The sequence below is a fragment of the Lagenorhynchus albirostris genome, chromosome 11 (genome assembly GCF_949774975.1).
Source record: "Lagenorhynchus albirostris chromosome 11, mLagAlb1.1, whole genome shotgun sequence".
NCBI lineage: Eukaryota > Metazoa > Chordata > Mammalia > Artiodactyla > Delphinidae > Lagenorhynchus > Lagenorhynchus albirostris.
Genome location: NC_083105.1, coordinates 60,292,652 through 60,320,561, shown reverse-complemented (window position 1 = coordinate 60,320,561; position 27,910 = coordinate 60,292,652). Strand labels below are relative to the sequence as shown.

The window sequence follows — 27,910 nt, the reverse complement described above, 5'->3', positions numbered from 1 at the left end:
GCACTGTGCTAAACACTAACAATAACCCTGTAAGATAGGTATTCTTATGACCTTACAGGTGAGGGAATGGGGCTCAAAGAAGTTAAGTACCTTGCCTGAGGTCAGACTGCTAGTACAGGGGATCAGGATTGTAACCCAGGTAAGTCTGCTTCCAAAGCCCACACTTTCCCCCCTAAACTCGGACAGGTTAATTTTACTTTGATGCAAGCAGAGCCTCACTGAGTGGATTTATACACTGACTTGACGTTGGTGAGGAGTATGTTGGGCTCAAAGACCTCACCCTTCCCAGTCTGGACTCCCTGCAGGGGAGCCAGGGGTTCAGAGGCTGAATATTATGGCCTTTGTGCCCGGTCACATTACTATCATCACCCAGGGGTGCCCATATATAATTATGGGTGGTGCTACAGGCACCGTCACTGCTGTACAGTGACATGCTCACAAAACTCACTGTCACATTTAACCCATGCTGGGACTCAACAGAGGCTGGCTGTTCCTTCCCTTCTCCCAGTCGGTGGAGTGTACAGCCAGCAGGGGTCGCCAGCACACCAGGAATTACCAGTTGCTGGGCCAGTCTCCTTCTGCCCTAACAGGACAGAATATTCCTCCTCCTCTGCTCTTCTCCTAAAATCTCTCTCTGATCCCTCCCCTTTCCTGCTTTCCCTTTCTAGCCCCCCTCCCCTTCCCCAGGCCTTGTAGCTTCTTATCCATGAGCTGGATAGTTGCCCCTTAGGCAGCACCTAAACTGCCCAATCCCAGCCTAGACCAGGGACTAGGGATTCAGGCTGTCATCCTGCTTTAGTGATGCCAGGGAGCTGGTAAGGAGCTTGGAGTGCCCAACCTTCTGGTTCATCCTTGGCCAATTAAGCTTCTCCCTCCTCTCAGTGCCTTCCCAACACCCTGTCGTGACCGTTCTTTTATTATCCCAATGTTCGTGTAAGGATGTGTTGCAAACATCCTCAGACTCCCAGGGTCCTTTAGCTCCCTCATCTTGGGAGAACCTAAGAATGAAGGAGGAGGCAAATCTCTGGTGGAGTGGGTGATCTGCGGCCTGTGGTTTTTGGATGAGAAACCACGATTTGGGGCGTACAGCGGAGGGACCCATGTACCCTGGCTCACAACAGAAAGAAGGGCCAGGTGTCTGCTCCCTGCAGGGAAGCTGTGGCTGCCTTCTGGGAGTGACATCTCTCTGATCTCTTCTGCCTCTCCCCTCCCCTGGTGTAGCAGCAGCACCCCAGCTTTTCCATGCCCCCTTCTCTCTGCAGCCCCCTCCCCGCAACTTCTGGAGCCCAGTGATTGGCGGCTGCCTGCTGCAGGGCTGGCTGGGTTTACGGCTTTGTGGCCGCTGGGGAGAAAGCGAGGCCAGAGACCGAAAATGGAAACCCACCAAGAAATTGAGAATGATGAAAGAGTAAAAGAGAGGGAGACCAAGACAGAGGCAGAAGGACCTCGAGAATAACAGATACCCCAAATCAACATGATGAGAGGGACTAAAGCAGAGATGGACCCAAAGAAAATTATAAGAGATGCTGATAAAAGAGGGGAAAAATGTAAGAAGGATGGGGTGAAAAGGAAAAGAAAAGCAGACAGGAAAACAGTCGGATAAGTCCTGAGAGTAGGGATGTGCAGGGCTTTCCAGGGGGACAGGAATTGCTGGTAATATGTAGAGGGTGGGGTAGACTTCTAGGGACTCCCAGAAATTCTGATACAGAAGAGGCCAGAAGATCTTGCAGTTCTCCTCACACCTGTGCTCCCATTCATCCATTTTAGCCTTTTCCATGTTCACACCCTCCTGAAATTTTAGAGGTTATTACAAAAATGTCCTCCTTAAGAATGATCCATGATCTAGTGTGGAAGGATCTTGTCCCATTTTCCATGAAATGAATGGGAAAACTGAGGTCTGGGATTTGGGAGGGATTTTAACATTAGAGCTACATTTTTTTTGTTTTAAGATTTTTTTGATGTGGACCATTTTTTTTTTAATCTTTATTTAATTTGTTACAATATTGCTTCTGTTTTATGTTTTGTTTTTTTGGCCATGAGGCATGTGGGATCTTAGCTCCCCAAACAGGGATCAAACCTGCACCCCCTGAAATGGAAGGCGAAGTCTTAACCACTGGACTGCCAGGGAAGTCCCTAGAGCTACACTTTGTTGCACATGAATTAACTTGCAAGGTTGTTGGCTCTCTGTCATGGCATCTTGATTGGCGCATACCACATTTACCTTATGTTATAGTAATTTCTCTGTATATCCTTTGTGCTAATATATAAATAGGCTCTTTAATAGCAAGATCTGTGTCTGCCCTTCTTTGTGGCAACCATAGTGCCTTGTTCTTGTTTATTAAGTGAACCAATTAATGGCCACTAGAGATGTATAAGCAGAGGTTGGATGAATATCAACTAGGGGTGGAGTCCAGGGAATTGCTGCACTGAATGAGAAGTTGGAGATATATCTCTAAGCACCTTTTTGGTTTTGAGGTTCTATCAGGCCATGTATAAGAACCTGAGTTTGCTGTTTCTTTTCCCAGTTCTCCAGATATGCAGGGGTAAGACAGACACAAAGTGGGAAACCCCAAATTCCAAAGTAACTACTGTGGGTGGAGCTCTGTACAAGGCATTTTACACATCTGATCTCATATAATCATCACATTAACTGTTCCGGGTAGGCGTTATCCACATTTTGCAGATGAGGACTCAGAGAGGTGAGGTGTTTTGCTCCAGGTCACATGGTTAGGAACTACGACAAATTAAGTCTAGAGGTCCCTAAAGCCTGGTGATTGCCACAACACCGTGTTTCTACCAGTTTGAGAGATTTCCAAGGTTTCAGAAAGGCAAAGCAGGAGTTGAGAAATGGGGAAAACAGGGAGAAGGCATGGCTTCTAAATTTAGGGTTGGGAGGGAGATTCGGAACTCTAAGCTGGGAAAAAAAGTACACTTTTATGAGAGTTAGAACAGGACGTTTCTGCTCTTACCTGATTATCAACAGACCTGGAGGAAGAGGGACAGGGACAGAGATACCCAGAGGTCGGGTATCGAGCACTGGAATCTCTTGCCATAGGTTCTGGCGTTGGGAGCTTGAGATATCCGGGTGCCTATAGAATGCAGTCTTGGGAATTCCAGGCATTTCTCTTTCTGCTAGGACGGTTGTTGGGAGTCTAGGGATGTCCAGGTTGTGGGTGTCCTATTCAGTGTTAGTGCTGTGCAGTAGAAGTTCTTTTTTTTTTTAATAGAAGAATGTCTTTTTATTTATTTATTTATTTATTTATTTTTATTTATTTTGGCTGCGTCGGGTCTTTTAAATTTTTTTTTTTATTTTTATTGGGCTATAGGGGATGGGTTGGGAAATATCTCTGTAAGTTATGCCCTACTAGGGAAATGTCCATTCTCATTTTCCTGCGATAGCTTTCGGAGGTTTTCCTTTTTCTTGGAGCTGTTGCTCTTGCTGGCAGCAGCCTCTTCAGGTCCACTGCTGAGAGGCTCCTCCTTGGAAGAGAATTTCCTCTTTTTCTTGGGGACCCTCTTGTTTCCTGACTCTTCAGGGTCACTATCTGGTTCCTCTTTGGGGAAAGATTTCTTCCTTTTGGTAAGACTTCCACTGCCAGCTGTCTCTTCAAGATCACTACTAACCAGCTCCTCCTTGGGAAAAGATTTCTTCTTTTTGGGTTTGGAGGAGACGGATGGGCCTTCCATTCCATTCTCCTGAGGAGCCTCCTGGGGCTTTTGCTTTTGCTTCTTTTTGGGTCTTGCACTTGTCTCCTCACATTCCTCCGGGGTCCTACTGCTGTTTTCTGAAGACGCCAGGGCAATCGCAGCCAGCCTTTTCTTTTCCTTCTTCAAGCGTTTCTTCTCCTGTTTCTCCGGCTTCCTAGTAATCTCAGCAGCTGCTTCCTCTGCCCGAACGATTGCCTCCTTCATGACATCCAGATTCTTTCGTGGAATCTCTCCAGTCTCATAGGACAGCCGCTCCTCAACTTGTTCTCGAAGCTTCTCCCCAAATACACTGGTAGGTACCTCAGAGAAGCAATCGATTCGTGAGGCAATACTGCATGTGTTTGCCAGGTATCGGGAGATGCGGCCTTTGTTCTTGGCAGCCGCTCGGCCAATGAAGGTAGAGTGGAAAATGAGTCCGTATTTTGGGGTGTTACCCCTTGTCTTCAGGGCTCTGGAAAGTTGGTCCCTGTGCTGGGCCCATTGAATCACTCAGACACCAGGACTGGCCAGCACTGCGTCGGGTCTTAGTTGCGGCATGCGGGATCTTTACTGTTGCAGCGCGCGGGCTTCTCTCTAGTTGTGGCGTGAGGGCCCCAGAGCTCATGGGCTCTCTAGTTGAGGCGCTCAGGCTCAGTAGTTGTGGTGCGTGGGCTTAGTTGCCTTGCAGCATGCGGGATCTTCGTTCCCTGACCAGGGATCGAACCTGCGTCCACTGCATTAGAAGGCGGGTTCTTTACCACTGGACCACCACGGAAGTCCCTGTGCAGTAGAAATTTAATATGGGTCGTATACATAAAGTCTTCTAGTAGCCACATTTTAAAAAGTAAAAAAGGGGCTTCCCTGGTGGCGCAGTGGTTGAGAGTCCGCCTGCCGATGCAGGGGACACGGGTTCGTGCCCCAGTCCGCGAAGATCCCACATGCTACGGAGCGGCTGGGCCCGTGAGCCATGGCCGCCGAGCCTGCGCATCTGGAGCCTGTGCTGTGCAACGGGAGAGGGTGAAACTAACTTTAATAATATATTTTATTTAACCCAATGTATCCAAAATATTATATCCCTTCAACATGCAATCAATATAACATTATTTTAAATTCATTTTTCTTTTTGGTGTTAAATCTGAGATTTGTTATGCAGTTTGCAGTTGACAAATCTCAATCTGTACTAGCCACATTTCTAGTGTTTAGTAGTGGGGAATTCCCTGGTGGTCCAGTGGTTAGGACTCTGCACTTCCACTGCAGAGGACATGTGTTCGATCCCTGGTCAGGGAACTAAGATCCCGAATGCCACGTGGCAAAAAAAAAAAAAAAAAAAAAAAAAAAAATCAAGTGCTCAGTAGTGGCATGTGGCTGGTGGCCACCATAGTGGAGTGCAGGCTTAGAGCGTGCCTCGAGCCTGCAGGATCTTTGATGTTAGATCCAGACATCTTGGTTCCCACCCTTGATTCTTCTGACACCTTGACACAGGAGTCCTTGTTCTTCTATGAGTATGGAGACATAGTCCCAATTCCCACGGGTCAGAAGAATTGCGTGTCTATTGCAGGGTATCTATTGCAGGCTCTGTGAAGTCCAGCTGCACAATAACTTCCACCGGCAACACGCTCCTTAAGCGCCTCTTGCTGAGCTGCCAGTGACCTCCTGGCTGCTAAACCAGCCGTTTCCAGGGATACTTTCCCTGGCTTCTCTGCTACATCTGCCGCCGCTGGCCTTTCTCCTTGACTTATCTGTCCCCAGTTGCTTCCTATCTCTCTGATCGATCCTTCTATCTTCTCAGTGATTCGGCACTCTCCATCCTTCCCTTCCATGTTGATGGTCTCCTGGGTGCTGCCCTTGGTCCTCTTACCTCTCACTCTACATGCAGGGAGACCTGGGTAATCTATCTTCACTTGTATCACCTTTATTTACAAGGATCTTAAGTCTCTATCTTCAGCTCTAAACCCTTCTGAGCTCTGGACTTAAATATCTATCCAATTGTCTACTGGAGTTCTCTCCTTTGAACGATCCCAAAGACATTGGGAATTCAACAAGACAAAATGGCACGAATCATCTTTTCCCTCAATGTATGTTTTCTCCATTTGTATTATTAATTTGGTGAATGGCATCACTGGTTATCTGGTCATTGAAACCAGAAACCTGGGATCAACAGGACTCCTTCTGTTCAATTCCCATATCTGATTATCAAGTCCTATTAATTCTGCATCCTGAAGAATTCTGCTTCTTTTCCTCTTGACATTACTTAAGTTCAGTGCTCACTGTTTTTTTTTTTTTTTTTGGTTGGGGGATCTTGCCATGCGGTTTGCAGGATCTTAGTTCTCTGACCAGGGATTGAACCCGGGCCAGGGAAAGTGCCAAGTCCTAACCATTGGACTGCCAGAGAATTCCCTAGTTCAGGGCTCACTTTCCTGGCCTGGGTTATTACAGTGGGTTCCTAACTGGTTTCTTTGGACTTTCATGGTCCGGCAATAGCGTGTAAGCTCCTTGAGGGCAGGCATTCCTATCTGTTCATGCAGATTCCAGGTGCCTAAGACAGCACCTGGCTCATAGTGGGCATTCAGTGAGTATTTGTTGAGGAAATGTATGAGTAAAGGTCTGTTATCCGTCGTTCCAGCCTCACTTCCCACATCGCGTCCAATCCTCATTCGGCAGCCCTGAGTGTTGAGATTTCTGAGTGAATTAGGTCTTTGCCGTCTTGTCCCGTCTGCCTGCACACTCTGGGCTCCCGTGTACACACTGTTTAAGACTCAGCCCCCACATCATCACCCACAGGAAGCTTTGTCTTCCGAGTCTTGGTTAATTAAGTACCTGTTCTCTGTGGTCCCACAGCATACTGTGCATATCTCTAAAGTAGCGCTTACCTTGTTTTCTTCTATTTGTTAGTTTATGTTGACTGTGAGCTCTTTGAGGGCAGGGCTTTTGACTGTTCCATCTCTAGTCCCAGCAACTGACCCATAAAGAACACTCCATAAAGTTTTTTTGAATGAACGCATGAAATCTCTTTTTTTCCTGTAAAGATCTTATTTTTTAATTTTTTAAAATGTAGAGTATTTTGCCATTCTTTCTCTCTTTTTAAAATTAGTTTTTATTGGAGTATAGTTGCTTGCATGGAATCTCTGTATCCTAACTGACATCACATCTTGTTCTTTCAGGCCACACAGGGCACTTCAAAGGTACTGGAATGTTTTTAAAGCTGGTTAGTAAGTCCAATAATGTGCACTTTATTATTCCTTATCCCTTGTGTATGGACATATATATCTTCTTTTGTATGTATGGAGTATTTTATTAAAATAACTTAAAAAATTACTTTTGGAGGACTGGTCCTATGTGCCAGTTTCTGTACTGGACTTCAGGGACAAGAGATGTACAAACACAGAACCTACCCTCAAGCTGTTTATAGTCGAGAGAGAAGAAAAACCTGTGAACATGATATAGTGAGTTTTTACAAAGTGCTATGTGTAGTATCACAGAGGATAATGGAGGAAATCATGAAAGGCTTCACGGAGGAGCTATCTTTTGAGCTGAGGCGAAAGCATGTGTTCAGAGGCATGCAAGAGCAGTGCCTATTTCTGTGGAGCGGTTGTGTAAAACTGGACTCCAGGGTTCCTTAGGGTAGGATGGGGAATGGAAAGGCAAGTTGGTGAAGACGCTGACGGGCACACTGAACGATCTGCACATCGCATTCCTGTAGGTAATAGGCAGCCATTGTGGTTCTGTAAGTGGGGAGTGATGTTTGGATTCATTCATCTCTCACCAAATACTGACACCTGAGTTCCTATCTGCTGCTACTTGGTCTAAGCCCATTCAGGTCCATCACTTTCCGCAAGAATACTGGGAAGCAGAGGGAGAGAGACAATCCCTTACAGGAGGGATACAGTAGGAAGGCTGAGTTGCCAAATACCGCATGGTGAGTAGGAGAAAGAACTCCAGTTGGAACCCAGCTGTCTTCCCTCCCTGCCCATGCAGTCAGTTACTCTCCCCTGAGCTCCCTGTGTTGGGGCCATGCACTGGACCCTGGGGTAGACAAATCGTAAGTGACGAAGAGAAATGTCTCTACATTTCTGGGGAACTCCTAGTCTGAAGGTGCCGACTGCACACTTGAAGACATACGAAGGGCAGAGAAAGGAGGGACTGGAAACTCTAGATACCCAGGTTAAGGGGTCCAATGAGGGACTGGGGGACTTCGTGGAGGAGGGGAGTAGGGAACAAGTTTGGGAAAGTGAGGCAGAACTGGGCTGGGGGGAAAGGAAATAGGTGAAAATGACCCATGCAGTTTTGGAGGTGGGAAAGAACAAAGCTTAGGCTGCAGTCGTCGTAAGTGCTTTTAGTCTGGCAGTGTCTGTGTCAATGGCCTTGTGCAGCTACCCATGTGGCCTCTGTCCGTGTGTGTGTGCGGCTTTGCAGGGGCTGTGGGATGGCAGTAAAGGCCCTGGATCCCTTTTTCTGTCGCCCTTCCTCCTCTTCTGCACTGGGGGGGGGCACCCTTCTAGAAGCAGGATGTCTGGGTTCCAGGTTCTTCCCTCCCCAACCTCCCCTAGACATAAATCACAAGCGATTTCATTAAATGCACCTCCTGCTGGGGATGTTGGCTCATAATTCCTCTCTGATTAACCCCCACAACCCCGGCAAGTTTACAGGCCAAGAGAGGGAGGGGATAAGGGGGAGGGAAAAAGAAGGGATGGGGGGAATCCCAGGCCGGTGATGGATGCCTCTGTCAGCCCGGCTCGTATTTATTAATAGTCTTAATACGGGAAGCAATAAAGGAAGAGAGGGATTCTATTAATTAAATCATTGTTATAATTAACTTTCATTAAAGTAGGATCAATAAAGAGGAGTTGAGATGGAGAGAGGAGAGATCCATTATCTCTAATTTCCTTGGAAGGGATTCAGGGAACGAGATGGGGTTGCTAGGAGACAGCAACGTGAGGGAAGAAGGAAGGATGTGAGATGTCGCCCAGGTGGGGTTGGAAGGGGGGCGGGCAGGAGGGTTTCAGGTGGATGGAGAGGGGATGGTGGGGGTGGCCCACCCATAGGCCCTGAAGGGAATGGGGGTGGCTGATAAGAGAGCTATTGGGATGGAAACCAGGGGGCTGTAAGCACGGTTAATGCCAGGCATTGCTGAGCACGTGGGTCCTTAATACATGCTTTGTGATGCTGTGTGTGTGTGTCTGCCTAGCCTGTGAAGCTGGCTAGAGTGGATGAATGTGTTTTTGTGATTGTGGAGTCTGTGTGTGCATATGGGTGTGTGAGGATGGCAACAGAGGGAGAGAGGGAGGCAGGGCTGGGAGGAATTCAAATAATCTCTAGAGGTAAGAGGTTTAGGATATTTTTTACGAAGTGGATACTCAAAGGTGTGCACTCTTCGCAGGAGTAATGCCTGTCCTTTGGCTCAAAGTACAGTGAACGCTGCTTTGGAGAGTGAAGGTCTCAGCGGTGGAAACCTCCCCCCACTCCCAAGGCACTCACCTTGGCCCATCCGAGGTCCCTCACTGCCCCACCCCTGGGACTAAACCCTTCCCTCCCCCTCAGTTTGCTCCCTCCTGCACTGCAGTGTTCCCCAAGCCAGACCCCACCTGAGACAAAGTTTCCTCCCTCCTCTCTTCCCACTGGTGGCCAGCACACCAGGGAGGGGCAAGATGGGAAAATACCAACAGCCTCCTCCCCAAGGCAGCGGGGGTGGGGTGAGGGGGTCCCTTCCTCCTTCCCTCTTCCCTCCACTAAGGTCTAAGCGCCAGAGGTCTTGACCTTCTCTGATCCAGCCATACCTCATGATAAGAACACATTTTATTAGAATAGTTATACATATCATATAAATATATTTGTCCAGCTACAGGTAGGGAGAGGGATATGGCAGGGGGGAAGCTCTTATTGCTGAAGGGGGACCTGGAGAGGGAGGGAGGGCTGGCAAGTGGGGACACCTGGGACCATTTGTTCTCCCATCCCTCACAGAAGGCACAAACGCATCATTTCTTTCCATGTGAGGACCCTGGGGGGTGGTGGTAGGGAGGGACAGGAGATAGAGTACAGAAAACCTCAAAAATACAAAAGAAACATCCAAACTTAATATCTAATGGTATAGAAAAGGCTGGGCTGGGGTATGGAAGGCAGTGGGGCAAAAGAAGGAGGAACCAGGGAAGTTCAGAACTGGTAGAGACCTAAAGAGGTCATGATGTCAATCCAGGCCCCAGGGAAAACTCAGGTAAACAAACACACACCCCAAACAAGAGAGGGTGGGGTGCCCCAGGAATTGGCTTCGGGGCATCAGAGAGTGTGAGTGTGTGAGTGTGTGTGTGTGTGTGTGGTGGTGGTGGTGGTGGTGTGGCTGGTGTGAGTGACAGAAGCAACCAGGGCCAGGAGGGGGTGATGATTCCCCCTGGAGAAGGCCTCCTCCATCCAGGTTCCTCCAAAAGCACTTTCAGGGAGTAAATTCAGCCACTGCTTCCAAGAAGGAACCCCTGCCTGGACAGAAGAGCCAGGTAGCAGAGGATGAAGCTGGAGAGCTTGGGATGAAATCACACAGCAGCGGGTCTCAGGCAACAGAATATCATGGAGCTGAGTGTGTTGGAAAAGAGGCATGAAACCTAAGTGTACGTCTATGCATGAGTGTGTGCATGTGTGTAAGTGTGTATTTGTGTGTGTACTGGGGGTGCGGGGGTGGGATCATTCAAAGGTGAAGGGGTCCTGGGTGCTGAAAAAGAAGTGTCCATCCACGTGGTCCTCCAGGGCATCCTTATCACTCTCGGCTGGGAAGCGTTCCTTACAAATAGGACACTCCTTCCATGGGGGGGTGGTAGGGCCCCCAGTGCTGGCCTCTGACAAGGGACCCGCCGCAAAGCCACTAAAGAGAGACAGGAGAAAGGAGAAGGTCAGTGCGCTCCACTGCCTTCCTGGCTTTTGGACCTCTGGGAGAGGGACCCACACATGTGGGCTCCCAGATGACCCTGTTCCTAATGCAGTGCCCTGGCAGTTCCCTCTGCTAGCCTCTCATAGTATCCCTCTCCCCACAATACTGGAAGCCTTAGTTTCCCAGCTCCCCATGCCCTCTTTTCTTTAGTCCCTGCTGGTTTCTCTAGTACAGAGCCCATCCCCCAACCTCCTGCTCTCCTCCCTCCATCTCCGTCTGCTGCCTAATGAGGCTGAAAATGAGTGTGACATCGTCCTTCATCTTCCTGCTCCAGCCTGGAAGGATGACAGCATCACCCGCTCCCTGCCCTGAGCCCATCTCACATCCAGGCAAAGCGGGGGGCTGGATGATAAGATCTCTCTTCCCCCCGCCTCCCCCTCTTGAACTGTGGAAGAAAAGGGAAGGTAGCGGGCAATCTGATACTTGAATTCCCCACCCAAAGCGTCTCCCAGGGAAGTCAGGGAAGAGGGATAGCATCTAAGGGATGACCAGATGGATGCTGGACCCCAGTCTTCTTTCTGTTCCTGTCCCAAGGGGCCTTGGTCTCCTCTTTTCAATCCCTGACAGAGCCTAGGTACTTACCTGGTGGTTGGGGAAGGGGTAGGGGAAGGAGAGAGGGGATGCAGGGCAATTTGGGCTCCACGGAAGATGGTGCTGCTAGAATAACACAGAAGCCAGTTAAAGGCAGGGCCTCTGAGTGCACAGGTGCATTGATAGGCACCGGTGATTTGGAGTGGTGGGTCATTTTGTGTGTCAGTACAACTGTATCTCTTTTTCTTGGTTGGGGCCAAGAAGAGGGAGGTTGGGGGAAGGGCATGAGGACTGTTCACCTGGATGCCCTATCCATGGGCATCCTCCCACCTCCCTCCTGTCCTCCCCCTTTGGCCCTCACCTGGCCATGTCATAGAAGGCATTGCCCAGTTCCGGAAGTAGCAGGTTGGCCTCCTCACCACCACTCTGCACAGCTGCCATCAGGACTGACTTCTCATCTTCAGCCTCCTGGGCACCAAAGGGATAGGGGTGAGTTTTGGGGTAGTGTCCCCAGATGGGGGAGCAGCACACTGGGACAGGTAAGGGAAGTCTAGGCCGGGACTGTTAACAGAGTTGTAGTAAGAGTGGAGCAGGAGAAGTTTTTTTTGTTGTTGTTTGTTTGTTTGTTTGTTTGTTTGTTGCGGTACGCGGGTCTCTAACTGTTGTGGCCTCTCCCGTTGCGGAGCACAGGCTCCGGACACGCAGGCTCAGCGGCCATGGCTCACGGGCCCAGCCGCTCCGCGGCATGTGGGATCTTCCCGGACCGGGGCACGAACCCGTGTCCCCTGCATCGGCAGGCGGACTCTCAACCACTGCGCCACCAGGGAAGCCCAGGATAAGTGTTTTGATGAGAGCTGGTGCACAGGAAGAGAACGGGTGTGGGGAGGAGCCGCTGGCAGCACAGAGGCTACTGGGTCAGACTGGTGTCCACTTGGTGGCCCTGAAGAGAGCCTGTGCCTGCCTGCTCTCCCCCAAGAGAAAAGAGAGCCCTGTATGGCTAAGACTCCCTGCTCTGGAGGCTGGGCCACTTGGGGTTGGTTCTACCTCTTGTCCCTGCCCCTGCCCCGTCTCCCCTCCGTGCTCACAGAGTCAGAGCTACTGTCCTCAGCTGGTCCTGAGAGGTGGGGAGCGATGGGAGCCGGCTGGCTGATGACGACTAGGGGAGAAGCCTCTCGTGGCCCTGTGGCAGGGGAGGAGCCCAGGTCTCCACGCTCACACAGACCGTAGGGCGGGAGCCTCATGTCTTCTGGAGACTCATCCTCTGAGTCTGTCAGAGCCACTGGGCAGCCTGCAGGTGAGGGAGTGGGCGGAGAAGAAAGAAGAAGCATTGTTAGAGGGTCGGATCAGCTCTGGCTTCTCTGGATGAGGGATACAGTTAAGCTAATCAGGGGCCAGGGTCTGGGAAGGAAAAAGGCAAAACATAGAGGGCAGAGGCAGCTCCCAGAGGGGTCATGTGGAGCTTTCCCAACACAGGGAGGGAGAGCGGGGAAGAGGTGTCCCAGGACTGGGGGTGTACAGACGCAGCCCCGCAGCGGCCTCCTCGTCCTCTGTGGCAGGGTCCTCATTCCACTTCTCGTCTGCCACCTTCTCCAGGCGGGCCTCCAGCTTTCTCATGTACTCTAGCAGTTCCTGGAGGTGGGGAGGAAAGACATGTGAGAGGCTGGGAAGATGCGAACCACGCAGCCCTGCACAGCCTTCCCTTGCGTCCAGGATGAACTCTGAGCGCTTCAGGATTAGATGCTTTTGCCAAAGGGGGGGGGGCAGTTTAAGGCAGATCCTCCCCCCACAGCCCCCAGCCCTCTTTCACCCCTTCTTCCCCCAGCAACCCTCCCCTGTCCTGCCAAGGCGGCTAATAAGGGGAGCCATGGTCCCATTTTTAGCCTCGGGGCCCTCTTCACAGATGCCAGTTTCTAAGCCAAGAGGTGACGAGAAGATACCAAGTTTCCAGCCCTCAAGTCCCCCGCTGGGGCCTCCAGGGGGCTCGGTTATGGCTTCTCACCTGCTTCTCCTCCTGGAGCTGCTCCTTTTCCTTCTGGAGCACGCGCAGGGCTGACCGCAGCTCCACCAGCTCCCGCCTACTCTCTGACAACTGCACCTGAGCAGAAAGGGCCAGAGGGAATCTGGAGCCTAGAAGGTACCTCCCAGAACCTGGGCTCTGACCTGGACGCAACAATCTAGAACCACGACTCTCCGTGCCTTCGCTCCTCTCTTGCCCCGACACACAGGAGGCCCCGACACTCGCTTCCACGAGTCCCTTGTCTTGGCTGCAAGAGACTCACCTGAGTCCTAGTCTCTGTCTCCCAAGTGGGGACCAGAGGATGACTGCCTCTGGGCTGGGGTGCAGAGGGCTCGGTCATAGCAGGGGGCACTCTAGAATTCTCCTAAGTCAGCCCTACTGGGCCCAGAATGTGTGCCGAGAGCAGAAAGGGACATGGCATGCTTCGAACCAACGAGGGCTGGGGGGCGTGCAAGTGGGAAGTGAGTGCCTAGAACTTCTGAGCCCACAGCCAAGACAGAGGGAAGGGGCACTGATGCCTCAGGAGGCCCGGGCCCGGGACTCTCGGGTGGCCAGGCGCCTCACCAGGCTAGAGTCCTTTTCCTGGGCCAGTTCAGTCTTGAACACTTGGTTCTGGGTCTTCTCCTCCTGTACTGCCTTTTCCAGTCGAAGTATCTCTGCACTCAGCTTTAGGATCTTGTCCTTCTCGGCCTGGGAGACGCCAAAAAGGAAAACGGGAGGGTAAAGGAAATGGGATGCTACTGGCAACAGCACCATTCCTCACTGTGTCTCTTCTTTATTTAACTGAGTATTTTGGAGTGATTTCCCCTTCTTGCTTTCCTCATCCCCTGTATCCCCAAATGGAGGAAGGTCCCTGACAGCGTGGCGCCTTGCTGATCAGGGACGGGTATCACGGCAGGGCCGGCGCCTAGGACGGTAAATGTTTCTGAATCAAGATGGTAACCAAGACAGGTGCTACGGAGATCAGGATCTAGACACTCTGCTCAGGGAGGGGCCACACCTGGACAGCGACTGTACCTCCCTCACAGCCCCTCCCCACCCATAAGTCCTCTAAGGTTCTCACCCCGTCTCTCTCCTCCCAGGGGATCTGACCACACAGAGGTGCGGGCAGTAGCAGCCAGGAGCCTGCAGGTCCCCCCATCCCTCTACCTCCACGCTCTGCAGCAGCCCCGCCCGCTCCTTGCTCCACTGGCTTTTTTCCTCCTTCAAGTGCAGACTGAGCTCAGCCAGCCTGCCGTTGACTCCAGCCACTTCCAGGCGGCTGCGGTGCAGCTCGGCTATGGTGCGGTCTCTGGCTCCCGCTGCGCTGGCCAGCTCCTCCCCAAGAAGGGCGGCTTTCTGCTGGCTCGAGGCTGCAAGCTCCTGGGCCCCTCGAAGCTGCTCCTTCAGGGGCTCCAGCTCAGCCTCAGGAGAAAGGAGGAGATGGAATCAGGGCTCCCAGGGAGTCATTTGTGAGCCCGGAAGGTAACTAGGCTCCCTCCACTCCCCCACCGCATCAGGACTCAGGATTGGGTTGTTTAATCTTGAGCCATGTCTTTCTCCCGTACTTGTCTACAACCAGCCCTGGAACATTTTCCACTCCCTGTTGCCTAGGGGCTTCACTCACCACCCGCTGCTGGGCCTGGCCGAGGGTGTCCTTCATCTGGGCCATCTTGTCCTTCAGTCGCTGGGCCTGAGCACTCTGCTCCTCCTGCCGGCCCCTGGCCTCCTGCAGCTCCAAATTCAAGCGACAGTTCTCCTGCTGTGCCACCTGGAGCTCAGCCTGATGGCAGTAGAGAGCAGGTAAGGAAAGGGGATACATATTTGGGGTGGCCACGGAGGTGGGCCTCTGTGATGAGAGAAGCCAAGGTTCCACTCCTCAGACTTAACACAAACTCAAGCATCCAACCCTGGCCAGCCCTTCCTGGGTTCTCAGTGCAAAGCGTCTCAATCCTGAGCAACCCGTCTCCAGTGGCACGGCCTGGGGTCTTCCCCTGCCCCATGTCTGCTTCCCCGCTCTTCCTTTTCGATCAAAACTCAATCTGGATGTCCTGCAGGCCTCTCACACTCGGCGTATTCTACCTCCCACTCCACCCCCGTCCTTGCCACTCTTGTTTCTGTCCATGGCACTAACTACTTCTCAAGTCACTTGGGCTGGATACCTCAGTGCCACGCGTGGTTCTGTTCTCTCCCTAGTGGCCCACAGGATGGACGCTTCTCCATCCTCCATCTTGTTCACAGCCATTTTCTCTTTTCTACTGTTACCACGACCACATTAGCTCAGGCTCTGGTCATTTCTTGCTTGGACTACTGAATAATCTCACAACTAGCTCATTTTCCACAAGGCAATCAGATTAATAATCTTTTTTTCTTTTTTCCCCCCAGCCATGCCACGTGGCTTGTGCAATCTTAGTTCCCCGACCAGGGACTGAACCCAGGCCCTCAGCAGTGGAAGTGCAGAGTCCTAACCACTGGACCGCACTGGACCGGAATTCCCAGATTAATCTTCTTTAAGAACATTGTTTAAGTATGTGTCCCCCACTTGAAAATCATCAATGCCTCTCACTGCTTACAGAATAAAGACTAAACTCAAGAACCTCTATAATCTGACCTAGGCCTTACCTCAAACTCTTTACCCACGCTTTCAGCTGCTCTGAGTGTTCTGGACTCTAAGCCTTTGCTCATGTATTTTTGGGGTTTTTTTTAGAATTTATTTATTTTTTATTTATGTATTTACTTATGTGTTTATTTATTTATTTATGGCTGCATTGGGTCTTCGCTGCTGCGTGTGGGCTTTCTCTACTTGCAGTGAGCGGGGGCTACTCTTCGTTGTGGTGCGCGGGCTTCTCATTGCGGTGGCTTCTCTCGTTGCAGAGCACGGGCTCTAGGCGCTCGGGCTTCAGTAGCTGTGGCACGAGGGCTCAGCAGTTGTGGCTTGCGGGCTCTAGAGCGCAGGCTCAGTAGTTGTGGCACACGGGCTGAGGTGCTCCGCGGCACGTGGGATCCTCCCGGACCAGGTCTCAAACCTGTGTCCTCTGCATTGGCAGGCGGATTCTTAACCACTGCGCCACCAGGGAAGGCCCTCATGTGTTCCCCTCTTCCTAGAATGGCCTCCCTCTCATCTCTGTCCACTCAAATTCTACCTACTCTTCACTGCTGAGCAAATGGTTTTCAGACCATCTCCCATAGAAGCCTAGGGTTCTGATGAAGCCATTTAGAAGCTGAAATATTTGATTTCAACTTCTTCCAAATTATGAAAAATTATGTTGAAAAACAATGCACAAACTCACAAGTTAGCACACTGGAGATCATCAAGCACTGATATGTGCTTCCAGGTTAATTCATTTTTGTGCAAAGCTCAGAATAAAGTTTCAGTTGTATTTTCTATTGACGTGGATAGCAAACTGAGATCGCAAGGTAGAAGCTTAAAAATTATCATTTGCACCTGCTTGTGTGTGAGACTCAAGGCGTTCTCAATACTGTACAACCATGACACAATACAGAAACATATTAGCTGCTGAGGCTGACAAGACAGTCATCCATAACCTCCAATTTCCAAGTCTGGTATCCATCAAAATTATCTGATTGCTTTCATTGCTTTATAAGTAAATGTTATACATTTGAATTTACAAAAGTAAATTTATAGTAAAGCACTGGATGGATAATTGAGAAAGCAAACCAACTCTGAGCCCTTACCTCGCTTTGCTCCTTGTCTGCCTGCACTTCCTTCAGCTGCCCAAGGAGCTTCTCTTGTTCCCGAGTCAGGGCCTTCACCGTGTCTCTAACCCTGTGAGTGGTGGATGCAATGTCAGAAGACCGACTGGTCACCAGAGAAGGAACAAAGACTCAGACTTCTGTCTTGAGCCCTTCTGCTGGGGCTCCTCTAGCCCAGACCTCCACTTCTCTCTGGGATGCCCAAATCCCCAAACCAAGACGATCCAGTTCTAAGCCCCAAGTACCCAAGAGTCCTAGTTTTAGAGCAGAATATAGAAATACACAGTTGTTCTTTTCTCCTTATGTATCACTTTAAGGGATGTTCTGCTAATGGCTTCCCAGTTGTTTGCAATAAATCAAGAGACCGGAATTCAGTCTTTTCTAGACAAGGGGCAGTCATTATTGACGATAAACTTTTGATCTAGGGCAGAAGTCGGCAGATGTTATCTGTAAAGGGCCTGACAGTAAATATTTTAGGCTCTGCAGGCCATGTGGACTTCTGGGGCAACCTCTCAACGCTGCCACTGGAGTGTGGAAGCAGCCATGGACAATATGTAAATGAATGAGTATGGCCGTTCCAGTAAAACTTTATTTATGAACACTGGAATCTGAATTTCATATGATTTTCACATGTCACAAAATATTACTCTTCTTTTGTTTTTCAACCATTAAAAATTGTCAAAACCATTCTTCCCTTGTGGGCTGTACAAAACCACGTGCGTGGCAGGCTGGATTTGGCATGTGGGTCATAGTTTGCTGAACCCTGGTCTACACAGTCCCTGATCTTTTCCAGATGCTCGGTTTGATCCCAATTTTTCTATTCCATGATTTAGAACCTAGACATTTAGTATCTCCCTAGGGCAAGACTAACATATCCTGGACTGAAGAAGCCTTAGTGATCAACTCACTTTTTACCCTGGGTCTTGGATAGCATGCCTCTTTCCTTTAAAGAGGTTTTCTGAAAATATCAAATCTACCACTACTGAATGAAAGAAACTTAATTATGTCATTTGATGAAAGAAGTGTTTCTCCTGGTGAAAATCTGAAGGACAGCCATGGGAGGTGGTCAATATTCGTGCCATTTGGTAGAAAGAATAGTTGTCTGGCAGAAGAAAGAAATTTATTCTATGCGGCTCCAGAGGTCTAAACCAGGACCAAGGAATGAAAGTTACAGGAGGGTAAATACAACACAAGAGATACAAAAATGACAGCTGTCTGATATTGAAAGAGGCTGCCTTCTGAGGTAGTGATCTTTCCTCACATACCCTCTTAAATACTTTACATTCCTCCCAATGCTAAGATTCTATGATTTGTACCTTTTTTTCAGGGCAGAGATCCCATAACATTTCTGGATCACTGGTTCTAACATTTCCTAATAGTGAGAACAGAGTCTAATCTTATGCTTTGTTGGGATAAAATCTGAAATCCATCCTCTCTTATCTTGCCTGGACCGTCCTATCCATTCTCTTCTTCCAAATCCTCCACTCCTAGCTCTTGCTTTGCCTTTGCTGCACAATAAATGGTAATGATGATTATTTCCGAAGGTGAGGAATACAGAATAGGTTAGGAAAGATGGAAGCGAGCTTGGCAGAAAAATTACCCCCAGTAATTGGAATACCCTGAGTGAGGTTGAGAAGGGAAAGAGAAACCATGTGAGATGGAGAGCAGGTCTTGCCTACCTGACGCGGGAGGCTGGGGTTCAAGGGTCACAGGAAGCAAAGGGAAGTAATGGGGGTAGAGGGGTCCCCTCACCTGTCCAGCTCCACCTCTTTCGTCAGCACCTTCTCACTGATAGTCTGGATGTCATCTTCCAGCTCCAGGATGCGGGCCACGTGGTCTCCCTGTTGCCGGCTCAGGATGTCCCTCTCTTCCGTGAGCTCCCCGTGGGACCGGGAAAGCCCCTGGAATTAAGGTTCCCCAAGAAGAAGAGGGAGGCTGAGATGCATCTCTCAAAGAGTGCAGTAAAAGCTTAGGAGAACTCCTAAGTATGACTATCCACCCTTCTACCCAGTCACCTTCCTTGAAGAAGAAACTGTAAGGGAACATCCCCTTCCCGGTGAAGACGGCCACCTCCACCCTAACTCAGCACTCCTGTGTTCAGAGAACTGAGTCTCACTACAAATTTGGGACGTGTTTCCCATCATATCCAGTTTAACACTACTTGTGACCGCCTAAACCTATATCTTAGATGCCAGCACCATCTTAACAGCCCACTAACGTCTCCCCTTTACTGTCTTCACTGGGTTCAGATTTTGGACCCCAGGTGAGCAGGCAGGCCCCTCCCCCCAGCAGCCCTGCTCCCACCTTGTACTGCTCCTCCAGTGCCACGTGCTCCTGCCTGGCGGACGCCAGAGCCGTCTCGAGCTCCTGTACTCGGCTCCTCAGCTCTGTCACCTGCCCCTCCAGCTGCAGCTTCAGCTGCATCAGGTCATTCCTCTCTTGCTGGCTCTCATCCAGCTGGTTCTACAGGGGACGGGATGAGAAGGGGAATCTGCCTGTGAAGCGCCCATTCCAAGGTCCCATCCCCACCGCTCTGCAGATGCATGTCAGGGCTGGGAAGTTACATCAGTACAGGCTATAAAGAGGCGAGTCAGGGGAGGCCTGGTGTGCTACTGAACCCTGCCCACCACCCATCAGACACACCAGCTCCTGGCACGCTGAACTGCCCACCCCTCTTATCTTTTCCCCGCTGAGGCCTGGTCCCTCCTTTGCCCAGCAATTGCAGGAACCCCTTGTCTGGCAGAAGTCTTTCTCAATCCACATGGACAAAGGGGATGGTTCCCCTAATTTTACCCTATCCGTTCTGGAGTCAGACAGATGTGGGTTTAAATCTCCAATACAATTTTTACTAGCTAGGTGACTCTGAACAAGTTACTTAACTTCTCTGAGTCTCTCTTCTCATCTGTAATGTGATCCCTTAGCCTGGGTTGTTTTAAGGTTTAAATGAGAACAATGAATGTAAAAACAGAACACGGGTAGGAGATCACCCACCTCTGACTTATGTAAGATATAAACATCTTCCTATTCTTGTATTGATTCCATATGTTTAGAGGGTTCCACAGGGCAGGAGTTTGTGTAAATCACAAACTACTCATTCCCACCTGCTGAGCTTTCCTCAGGCCTGTCCTCTTGTCTGGGGAATGTACTTCCTCCCCACCTAGTCCTGTCCTTCACCTTCCTTCAGGAAGTCTTCCTTGCTAACATCTGCCTCCACTCCCTAATTCTTCTCTATTTGGTCCAACAGAAAAATAATACAAGCTACATAAATAATTTAAAATTTTCTAGTAGACACTTAAGTAGTAAGCAGCAGATGGAATTCATTTATCTAACCCAGTCAATCCAAAATGTTATTTCAACATGTAATCAATGTAAACAATTACTGAGATCTTTTACATTGTGTGTGTGTGTGTGTGTGTGTGTGTGTGTGTGTGTGTTTTGGCTGTGCCACGCAGCTTGTGTGAACCCAGGTCCTCGGCAGTGAGAGTGTGGACTCCCAACCAGTACACCGCCAGGGAGTTCCCTACATTCTTTTTTTAAATACTAAGTCTTCAAATCTGGTGTGTATTTTATCCATACAGAACACCTCAATTTAGACCACTCACATTTCAAGCGCTTAAGAGCCACATGTGGGTAGTGGCTGCACAGGCCTGGGGCCCTGCGGATCTGTTCTCACTCCTCACTTGCTGTGGAAGTGGGTCTCATCCTCCCCTTCCTTGCAGTGTTCCTTCCCTGCGTGGCCTCCCTCTACCCTTTGCATCTTCCTCTAGCGCCTAGGGAAGGCTCCTGGAGAAGGAAGCCTCAAAAAATTCTTAGGAAATCTTGAGTGATGTTGGCCTGTGGGTGGCTTGCTTTCCTACCCTATGTGTTCGTGTCTGTCTGTGTCAGATTGAGACTTTCCTGTAGGCAAGGCTTTGTATAACTCCCAGTGAGGTCTGCAGTTGAAGCTACAGCGAGGGGAGGGTGAAGCGGGAAGGGGCCCCTTGCAATGCTATCCTCCGGCACCCTCGCCCAGGAGCAGCTCTGTTGCTCTGCTCTCACCTGCAGCACAGTTGCCTTGGGAACAACCAGCAGGATGTCAGAGCCGCCGTCAGTCTCCTCCAGGGTCACCAGTTCATCCATGGGCCGTGGCTCTCGGAACTGGAAAGGGGGGCTCTGCCCACACACCCGGCCCTGGCGGTTCACGTACCGGAACTGGTAGAGCTGGGCTCCGGGTTTGGGCAGGTAGCTGGCTGTGGGAAGAAGTACAGACCCAGGACCCCAATATGATCCCAGGCCCTCAAGTGCTCAGCAGGTTCCCCCTCCCCTTGATGTGTCTTATTATCCATTGTCTTTGGCCCCAGCCCCTTGTTACCTGTTCTATAGACTGTTTTCTCTCCTCTCCACCTCCCACAGGCTATTTCTGATCTCTGGGATACTCTTCTCCCTCCTTTCTGCCTAGCCTTCTCTTTCCTCTCTTTCCCAAACCTACCCTCCTTAATAATAATAATAATAACAACAACAACAACAATGCTAGTTACCATTTTTTGAGTACCCATTACATACCAGGCACTTTGCTAACAGCTTTATCTGTATTATTTAAAATTTTCATACTGTCCCTGTAAGCCAGGCATCCCCTTTTACTGTTAAGATAACAGACACAGAGAGGGTAAATAATTTGCCCAAGGTCAAACAGCTTGTAAGTAATTAGAGCTGAGATTTGAACCTGGGTCTTTCAAAATCAAATGACCATCTTCTTGTTAATATATGAAGCCACTTTTCCCTCTTCCCTACCCCCTAGTCCCACAAGAAGAGTTCCTCCTTTTTTGGTAAGAGGCAGGACTAGCAGCCCTTTTACAGTTCCTTTCTTGTCTGAATCCCTGATTCTTTGAAAATCCCATGATTCTGTATCTGCTGAGACCACTACCCTCTTCCAAACCTCCATCCCCTTGACTCCTCCCTCCCGGTTTTCCCTCTTCCCTTGTACCTTGGAACTGGACACTGGCATGGATGGGGGAACCATCAGTTACACTTTCAGGCACCGAAGACCACACAAACGTGTGGTAATCCCGGACACAGGCAGCCTCCACCTGTCAAAGCCCACGGTGGGAGAGGGGTATAGTGATGCAACTCCCAGCTCCGGAAGGTAGAAAAGGCTGAGGGGATTGAACCAGGGGTGGGTAGGATGGTGTTGCAGTGGCAAGGATGCTGAGAGACAGGGAAAGTGGAGGGATGCTAGTGTGTCAGGAGAGAGCAAGGCTAAGATGGGGAGATGGGCTTTGCTTACACACATGGCCTTGTCATCTGTGACATCGTTCTCCCTTCCTCTCTATCATCATGAGGTTGAGAATTCAGAAACCAAATCATTCCCCTTATTCCAGACAACCCATGGCCCGTAAGCCTGAGCCAAAAGGGGGTCCAGGGATACCTTGAAGATGCCAATCCAGTCGCTGGCACTGGGCACAGTGCCTGGGGGGAGCGTGTAGTGACACTCCACCTTGGTGTTGGGGATGTAGGTCCGGGCCACATTCAGAAAGTTGACTCCACCCCGGGATGGTGCCCGGCTTAGCGATGATTCTTCCATTCTGGCCCTGAGATGGCTGCCCTCCTATGAAATGAAGATTGAATATCCTGAAGTCTCTCCCCCTCTGCCTCTCTGCCCCCCAACTCTGTCCCCACCCACAGCCCCTGCTCCTGGAGATGAAGGCGTATCTGGTTTCCAGCCCCTGAGGGTTTAGGACCCTCTAGAGGTATCAATCTTAGTCTCTAGGGCATAGGTCTGGCCTTCTGGGTCAGTACCCATCCTGGCTCACACTGTACCCTCTGAGTCACAGACTCTCCCTAGAGGTAAGAGCTCTCTAATTTCTGCTCCCTTTTCACAGCCCCATTGACCAAGCCTCAGTCTCCCAGGCTCAGCCTCCTGTAGTCCCTCCTTTTCCATCTCTTAATAGCCTTGACCATTCCAAATTCTTCAGCCTCCATCTCCCCACCCCATCCCCTACATCTTCTGGCTCTTGAATTCAACATCCAACTGAGGCGGGGGGCCCCCTCATTCTGAGCAGGCCTCCTCGCCCACTCCAGCTATACCCAGGAATGACTTAGGACACCTGAAAACAGCAACTCTCTCTGAAAGTAACGACTGAGTCTTTGGAGCTGGAATATGGCTGGGGGTACGAAGAGACCAATCTTGAAGCCCCTGAACTCTCACCCTCTCTCCCCGTCTCTCAGCCGTCTTCCGCCATGAGCAAAAAAAAAAAAAAAGCCCACACTCTCATCCAAGAAACAAAGGGAAAGGGAGGATAAAAGGAAAGATAGGTTCTGTCCCTCACTCATTCCTCCAGGAAGTCAAGAATTCTGGAGGCGGCTGCTTCAAAGGGTGGAGTGAAACACTCAGCAGGAACGTGGTGCTGCGGGGAGATGGAATGTGGGGGCCTGGAGCCAGGAAAGCCCCACCCCCGGGTAGGGACAGCCTGGAAGTAAGGGGCCCTGGGAAGGGAAATGTACACATAATGTTGAGAGAAGGAGAAATGGTTCAAAAAGAACCTCATATTCTTCTCTTCAGGTCTTGCCAGGAGCAGGGCTAGAAACCTACTGGTTTGACGGTTCGTTAACCCATCACTAGTATTCCCCTCCCCCCCCCATTTTCCCTGCTCCCCTTAGCCTCAATTCTAAGTGCCTGAACCCTTCCATCTGCTTGGATTGGTAGTTGGAGGCATGCTATAGGATGGGATTAAGACGAAGCGTTCCAAGTTAGGTGGGGAGAGTTCAATGGAAAATATGAGGCTAGGGTGAGGAAAGATAACAACGGTCAAGAGAACTCCTAAGCCCAGGGCTGTGAGATGGCCCTTGTCATCTCTCATCTCCAGCCCACTGAGCTTTGTCCTGTGTCAGTCACAGTAATGCACGTCCAATCAACCATGGCCACTAGTCATGTGCACGCCCCCAAACATCACAAACCCACACCAGGCTGAAGCCAGGTGGGTAGGGACTTTAAAAGAGGACAGAAAATCAGTAAAGAAGGGAAGGTGGGACAGCTCTACAAAAAGGAGCTACTTCTCCCTCCAAAAGAGAGACTGAATTGACGACAAGAAGTTTCTCTGAATTTTCATCTCTCTGAAAAATCCCTAGTTAAAACTAGTCCATGTTTTTTTCCAAATACAATTCTTCTGGCTTTCTAAGAGGGGGTGAACTGTCCTCAAAGCATTGTCCTGGGGACCCCAACTATTCCCCACAAACAAAATTCAAAAAAGCTGGAAATATCCCCCACTCCTGAATGAGAGCTCTGGGCAACTAAGGTGTATATGTGTAGCCAGATTCAGGTGTTTGCATGGGGCGGGGAGGGGGGTGTCCCCATCCCCCCCACGCTGTAGGGCTCTAGAGTTCTTTGACACTCTACACCTTGGAAGCTTCCCCCGCGCCAAGGGATTCAGCGTGGTAAAGGCCTTTGGATTGGTGGCGGGGCGCGGGGGTTGGCGGTTTGGGGGATTAGGGGTAAGGGAAGGTTTGTGGGGTCAAGTCTTGCCGGGCCGAGAACGAGCCAACTTAAGCCTCCCTCACAACTCCCTTAGGCCTAACAAGCTTTATAGAGAAGGACTGAGAGGGAGGCGAGAACAGCCAGGGGGCAGCCCCTGATCAGGGCCCCCTTGAGACCAAGAACTCCCGAAACAGCGCGGTGGCTTCTCCAGTACGGAAAGTGTTAACACCCAAACGCTCCTGCTTCCCCCTTCTACGGTTCCCTTAGATTATCCTTTCACAGACTGGGAAGTGGGGGGATCCCCCATAAGATCGCCCCCAAATTAGGCCAAGTTTCTTACCCCACCGACGGATCAGCTGTCCCCTCACCTTTCACCAACAACAAAAACAGCACTCGGCTCCGAGAGAGGGAGGGAGAAGGGTGGGCGCGAGGGCTTCTGGGGTTTGTGGTTCCTCCGCGCGTTTTTTGCCAGTGAGATTGAACATATCTGGGACTACATGTGCCAGGAGGCTGTGCGCAAGGAGGGCGGAGTAGAGGGCGGCTGTGGTAGCGGCGTCACCGCCGCATCCTGGGAGGCGTAGTTCTCACTTCCGCGGCAGCAAACGAGGGTGTGGCCAGCAAAGGACTTCACAGCCCAAGAGCCCTTGCGAGGGGGCAGGCTATATGAGTGGCGACTGCTGATTGGTACCGTGCGGGCTTGGGGGGTGGGGAGGAGTTACGGCTCTAACGCCCCCACAGTAATACTTCTGAGAGGGCCGAACGAGTTCGGGTGCGCGCTCCCGTTTACTTTTAACACCAACCTGCGAGGTAGGCAGTTTTGTTATCCACCCTTTACAGATGAAGAAACTAAAGCCCAGAACGGTTACGGAACCGGTCTAAAGTATCAAAGCTATGAGATGGTAGGTTTGCACGACTCCAAGTGCTCTCGCCACTACATCACACCTACGTACCATTTAGGGGATAGGAAACTGTATAACAGCTGTGGTAGCTGGTTCTCCTTTGCTTCAACCTCAGGGACAGCCCCTGTAAAAACTGTGTTGTGTGCACCGCTGACCGTTTTTTTCCAACCTGAAGGTTTCACTGCCAGGGGCCTGCCAGTACTCACAGTCCTGGCCTGGGCATCCCTGGAATGGCCTCTAGGTCCAGGAGGAGGATCCATTGGCTGACGTGGTGGTGTGGGGAGAGGGGGAAGCTGAAGTGAGAAGAATCAAGTTGAAAAGGGAACCTGGCATAATTCAGGATGGGTCACAATTCAGAAACAAGACCCTTGTGGGGCTAGTTTGCCCAAGCCTCTTAACTGGTTTGAAGTAATTAGAATAACAATCCATGTGCTTTTGTTTAGAAGAAGTGAAAGATTCACACTCTTCCCACACACACACCCACCCCAAGTCACATTAAAGACTTGGGCATCCTGCGCCCCCTGCCTGCTCTGGACCCTCCAAGTAGTCTGAGGCATTCAAAATGATCTCTCTCTCTGTCTCCGTAATAGGGATTTCAGTCTAAAGATTGATTTGATCTTCCTGGGTGCCTGATTTAATTCTCTGCTGCATTGTTACGGAGCCTCTGCCTTTTCCAAGTTTTGGGGTAGTATTTTGCTTTTATGACTGAATAGGGTGGCTGGTGCCTGCCCTTGGGTGCCTTTCATCTGAAGATCTCCAAGCACTTAACAATAAGTCATTGGGCTTCACAAACATTAAGGTGACATGTCTGTGTCATTAGTCAGGATTTATGAGTTACGGAACAAGCTGGTGGTTGCAGAGATGGCTCAAGGTCCTGGGGTGGGTTCAGAGTGAGGCCTGTTCAGGGACCCAAGTCTCAGTTGTTCTTGGTTTTTGTCTTCCACCCAGAATAAAGGCTTGGGCATCCTGCTCCCCCTACTCAGTCTCAGCTGGAGCTAAAAATAATAACAACTTCCATTTACTAGGTGTTTACCATGTGTTTAAACTATGCTAAGGATTTTTCCATTTAATATAACAGTCTTATATAGTCGGCCTTATTATCAACCCCATTTTACATATGATGAAAATTGAGGCACGGACAATTAGGAGAGTTACCTGGGGTTATCCAACTAGTAAGTAGTAGAATCAGGATTCAAGCACAGCTAGTCAGTACACCATATTACCACCCCAGAAACTCCTGTTATGGAATACTAACACCCTTTGTTCTAAGGAACAGTACTGTTATTCAGGGGACAGGTGTTCACTGAACATTTATGTGCAAGGTGATGTTAAACAGATTAATTCAACAAATAGATGTGACAGGTACTATGCTAGGTATTCAATAAATTTAGTTGAAAGAATAAGTATACAATATAGATATTTGAGGGAGGAATTGGATAGTTTAACAGAACAGGGTCTGAGATGGATAAGCTTATGCCAGGCTGAAGCAAAGATGCAGCGGTGGGAATGTATAACATGTACTGGAGCCTAGGAAGTCATATAAGAAGAGCACATCAATCTCAACTTTTTTCCCCCAAACTCAGATTATTGATAATGACTGCCTGAAATGTTGTGTTGAGGAGGATGCTGAGGAAAGAGTGCTAGGATTAATCAGTAATATCTGTCATGTACTCCAGATGGAAGATGGCCGTTGTATTAGATTGACTTATTGTTTGAAATCATTTCCTTTCTCCTTCTCTGCCCATTGCCGCATGACTTGCAGTATCTCCTGTGGAAGGAGTATATGTCTCATTTCATTGATTTTGGACTCGATCATTTTTCGTGTTTTGGCCAATGGGTTGTGAACAGATGTGACTCATGTCATGTTTGAGCATGTGAATTTACACTTTCTTGTTTCTCTCTGCCACTAAAATGGGCATATTCCACATGAGGGTTGCTCCTTTTGCCTGTGTCCCCGAATGAGAAGTGCTGCCCATGGTCTGCATATACGGAAGTCAGAGATCAGTCTTAGTTGCTGCAAGCCACTGAGATTTTGGGATTGGTTGTTCTGGCAGCAAAGCTGACTAATGGCCATACCTGGGTAATGGTATAAAGTTTGAAAGGTAAATGGTATCAAGTGTGAAAGGTAAGTTTAAGCCAGGGTGTGAAGAATCTTGAATGCCAGGTGAGGCAGGGCCTGCTATGTGTTTATCAGAATCTCTCCTTCTTTTTCTTGGACACACAGCTGGACCACATTTTTCGGTTTCCCTCTCAGTGATGCAGTTCCATGCCTGCGCTGTGAAACCTCCCAAGGGAGATCCTTCATGTTCTTTCCTTTTTGGCTTGATGCATAGGACCTTAAGTACAGTGGACTTGAAGGCTAAATGTTAAAGATCGTGGGGCCACAGGTAGGAAGGAACCTAACTCCCTGAATCACTACTTGGCAGAGAACTACCTGCTAATCAGGAACATGTGTTTTGGACTTCACTTGACCAAAAAGTCAATTTCTATTTTGTTAAATCACTAAAATTTCGGGCTTTATGTTTTGTAGTAGCCAGTGTTTTCCATCAGGTTAAAAGATCTGGACTTGATTCCCATTAGGAGTAGGAAGTTAGTCACTGAGAATTTTTTAACAAGGAGAGTAATGTTGTGAAGACTGGTGGAAGTGACAGCTGTAGGGATTAAAGAATCCTTCTGGGACTTCCCTGGTGGCTCAGTGGTTAAGAATCCATGCTCCCAGT

The 27,910-nt window shown here is 49.8% G+C and overlaps 2 protein-coding genes across 4 annotated transcripts; both read right to left on the bottom strand.

Moving 5' to 3' along the window:
- Positions 1-3,354: 3,354 nt before the first annotated feature.
- LOC132529955 (nucleolar protein 56-like) lies at positions 3,355-4,210 on the bottom strand. Its single transcript, XM_060167043.1, has one exon. It carries the CDS (start codon positions 3,910-3,912, stop codon positions 3,355-3,357), a length of 558 nt encoding a protein of 185 aa, XP_060023026.1. The 5' UTR covers positions 3,913-4,210.
- A 5,252-nt stretch (positions 4,211-9,462) lies between these two features.
- Positions 9,463-24,702, bottom strand: CALCOCO1 (calcium binding and coiled-coil domain 1). 3 transcript variants are annotated; one of them, XM_060166022.1, is made up of 15 exons: positions 24,632-24,702; positions 22,246-22,425; positions 21,805-21,907; positions 20,880-21,070; positions 19,146-19,304; positions 18,594-18,742; positions 16,824-16,914; positions 14,755-14,910; positions 14,298-14,552; positions 13,713-13,838; positions 13,131-13,226; positions 12,652-12,760; positions 12,217-12,419; positions 11,493-11,599; positions 9,463-10,534 (listed from the first exon to the last, which is right to left on the bottom strand). In XM_060166022.1, the coding sequence occupies exons 2-15, from the start codon at positions 22,399-22,401 to the stop codon at positions 10,357-10,359; spliced, it is 2,079 nt and encodes a 692-aa protein (XP_060022005.1). In that variant the 5' UTR covers positions 22,402-22,425; positions 24,632-24,702; the 3' UTR covers positions 9,463-10,356. The 3 variants fall into 3 exon arrangements, with proteins under 3 accessions (XP_060022005.1, XP_060022006.1, XP_060022007.1); XM_060166023.1 differs by lacking the exon at positions 14,298-14,552; XM_060166024.1 differs by lacking the exons at positions 21,805-21,907; positions 24,632-24,702 and having other exon boundaries at positions 22,246-22,380.
- Between the last annotated feature and the right edge of the window lie 3,208 nt (positions 24,703-27,910).

What these genes read in the sequence shown, in the direction of transcription:
- LOC132529955 (XM_060167043.1), bottom strand. Translation starts at nt 3,912, where the DNA reads ATGAAGGAGGCAATCGTTCGGGCAGAGGAAGCAGCTGCTGAGATTACT.
- CALCOCO1 (XM_060166022.1), bottom strand. Translation starts at nt 22,401, where the DNA reads ATGGAAGAATCATCGCTAAGCCGGGCACCATCCCGGGGTGGAGTCAAC. An exon ending in CACTGGAGGAGCAGTACAAG is followed by an intron (nt 18,743 to 19,145) that starts GTGGGAGCAGGG and finishes CCTTAATTCCAG; the next exon opens with GGGCTTTCCCGGTCCCACGG. An exon ending in GGAGGCCGCTGCGGGGCTGC is followed by an intron (nt 12,420 to 12,651) that starts GTCTGTACACCC and finishes CCTCACCTGCAG; the next exon opens with GCTGCCCAGTGGCTCTGACA.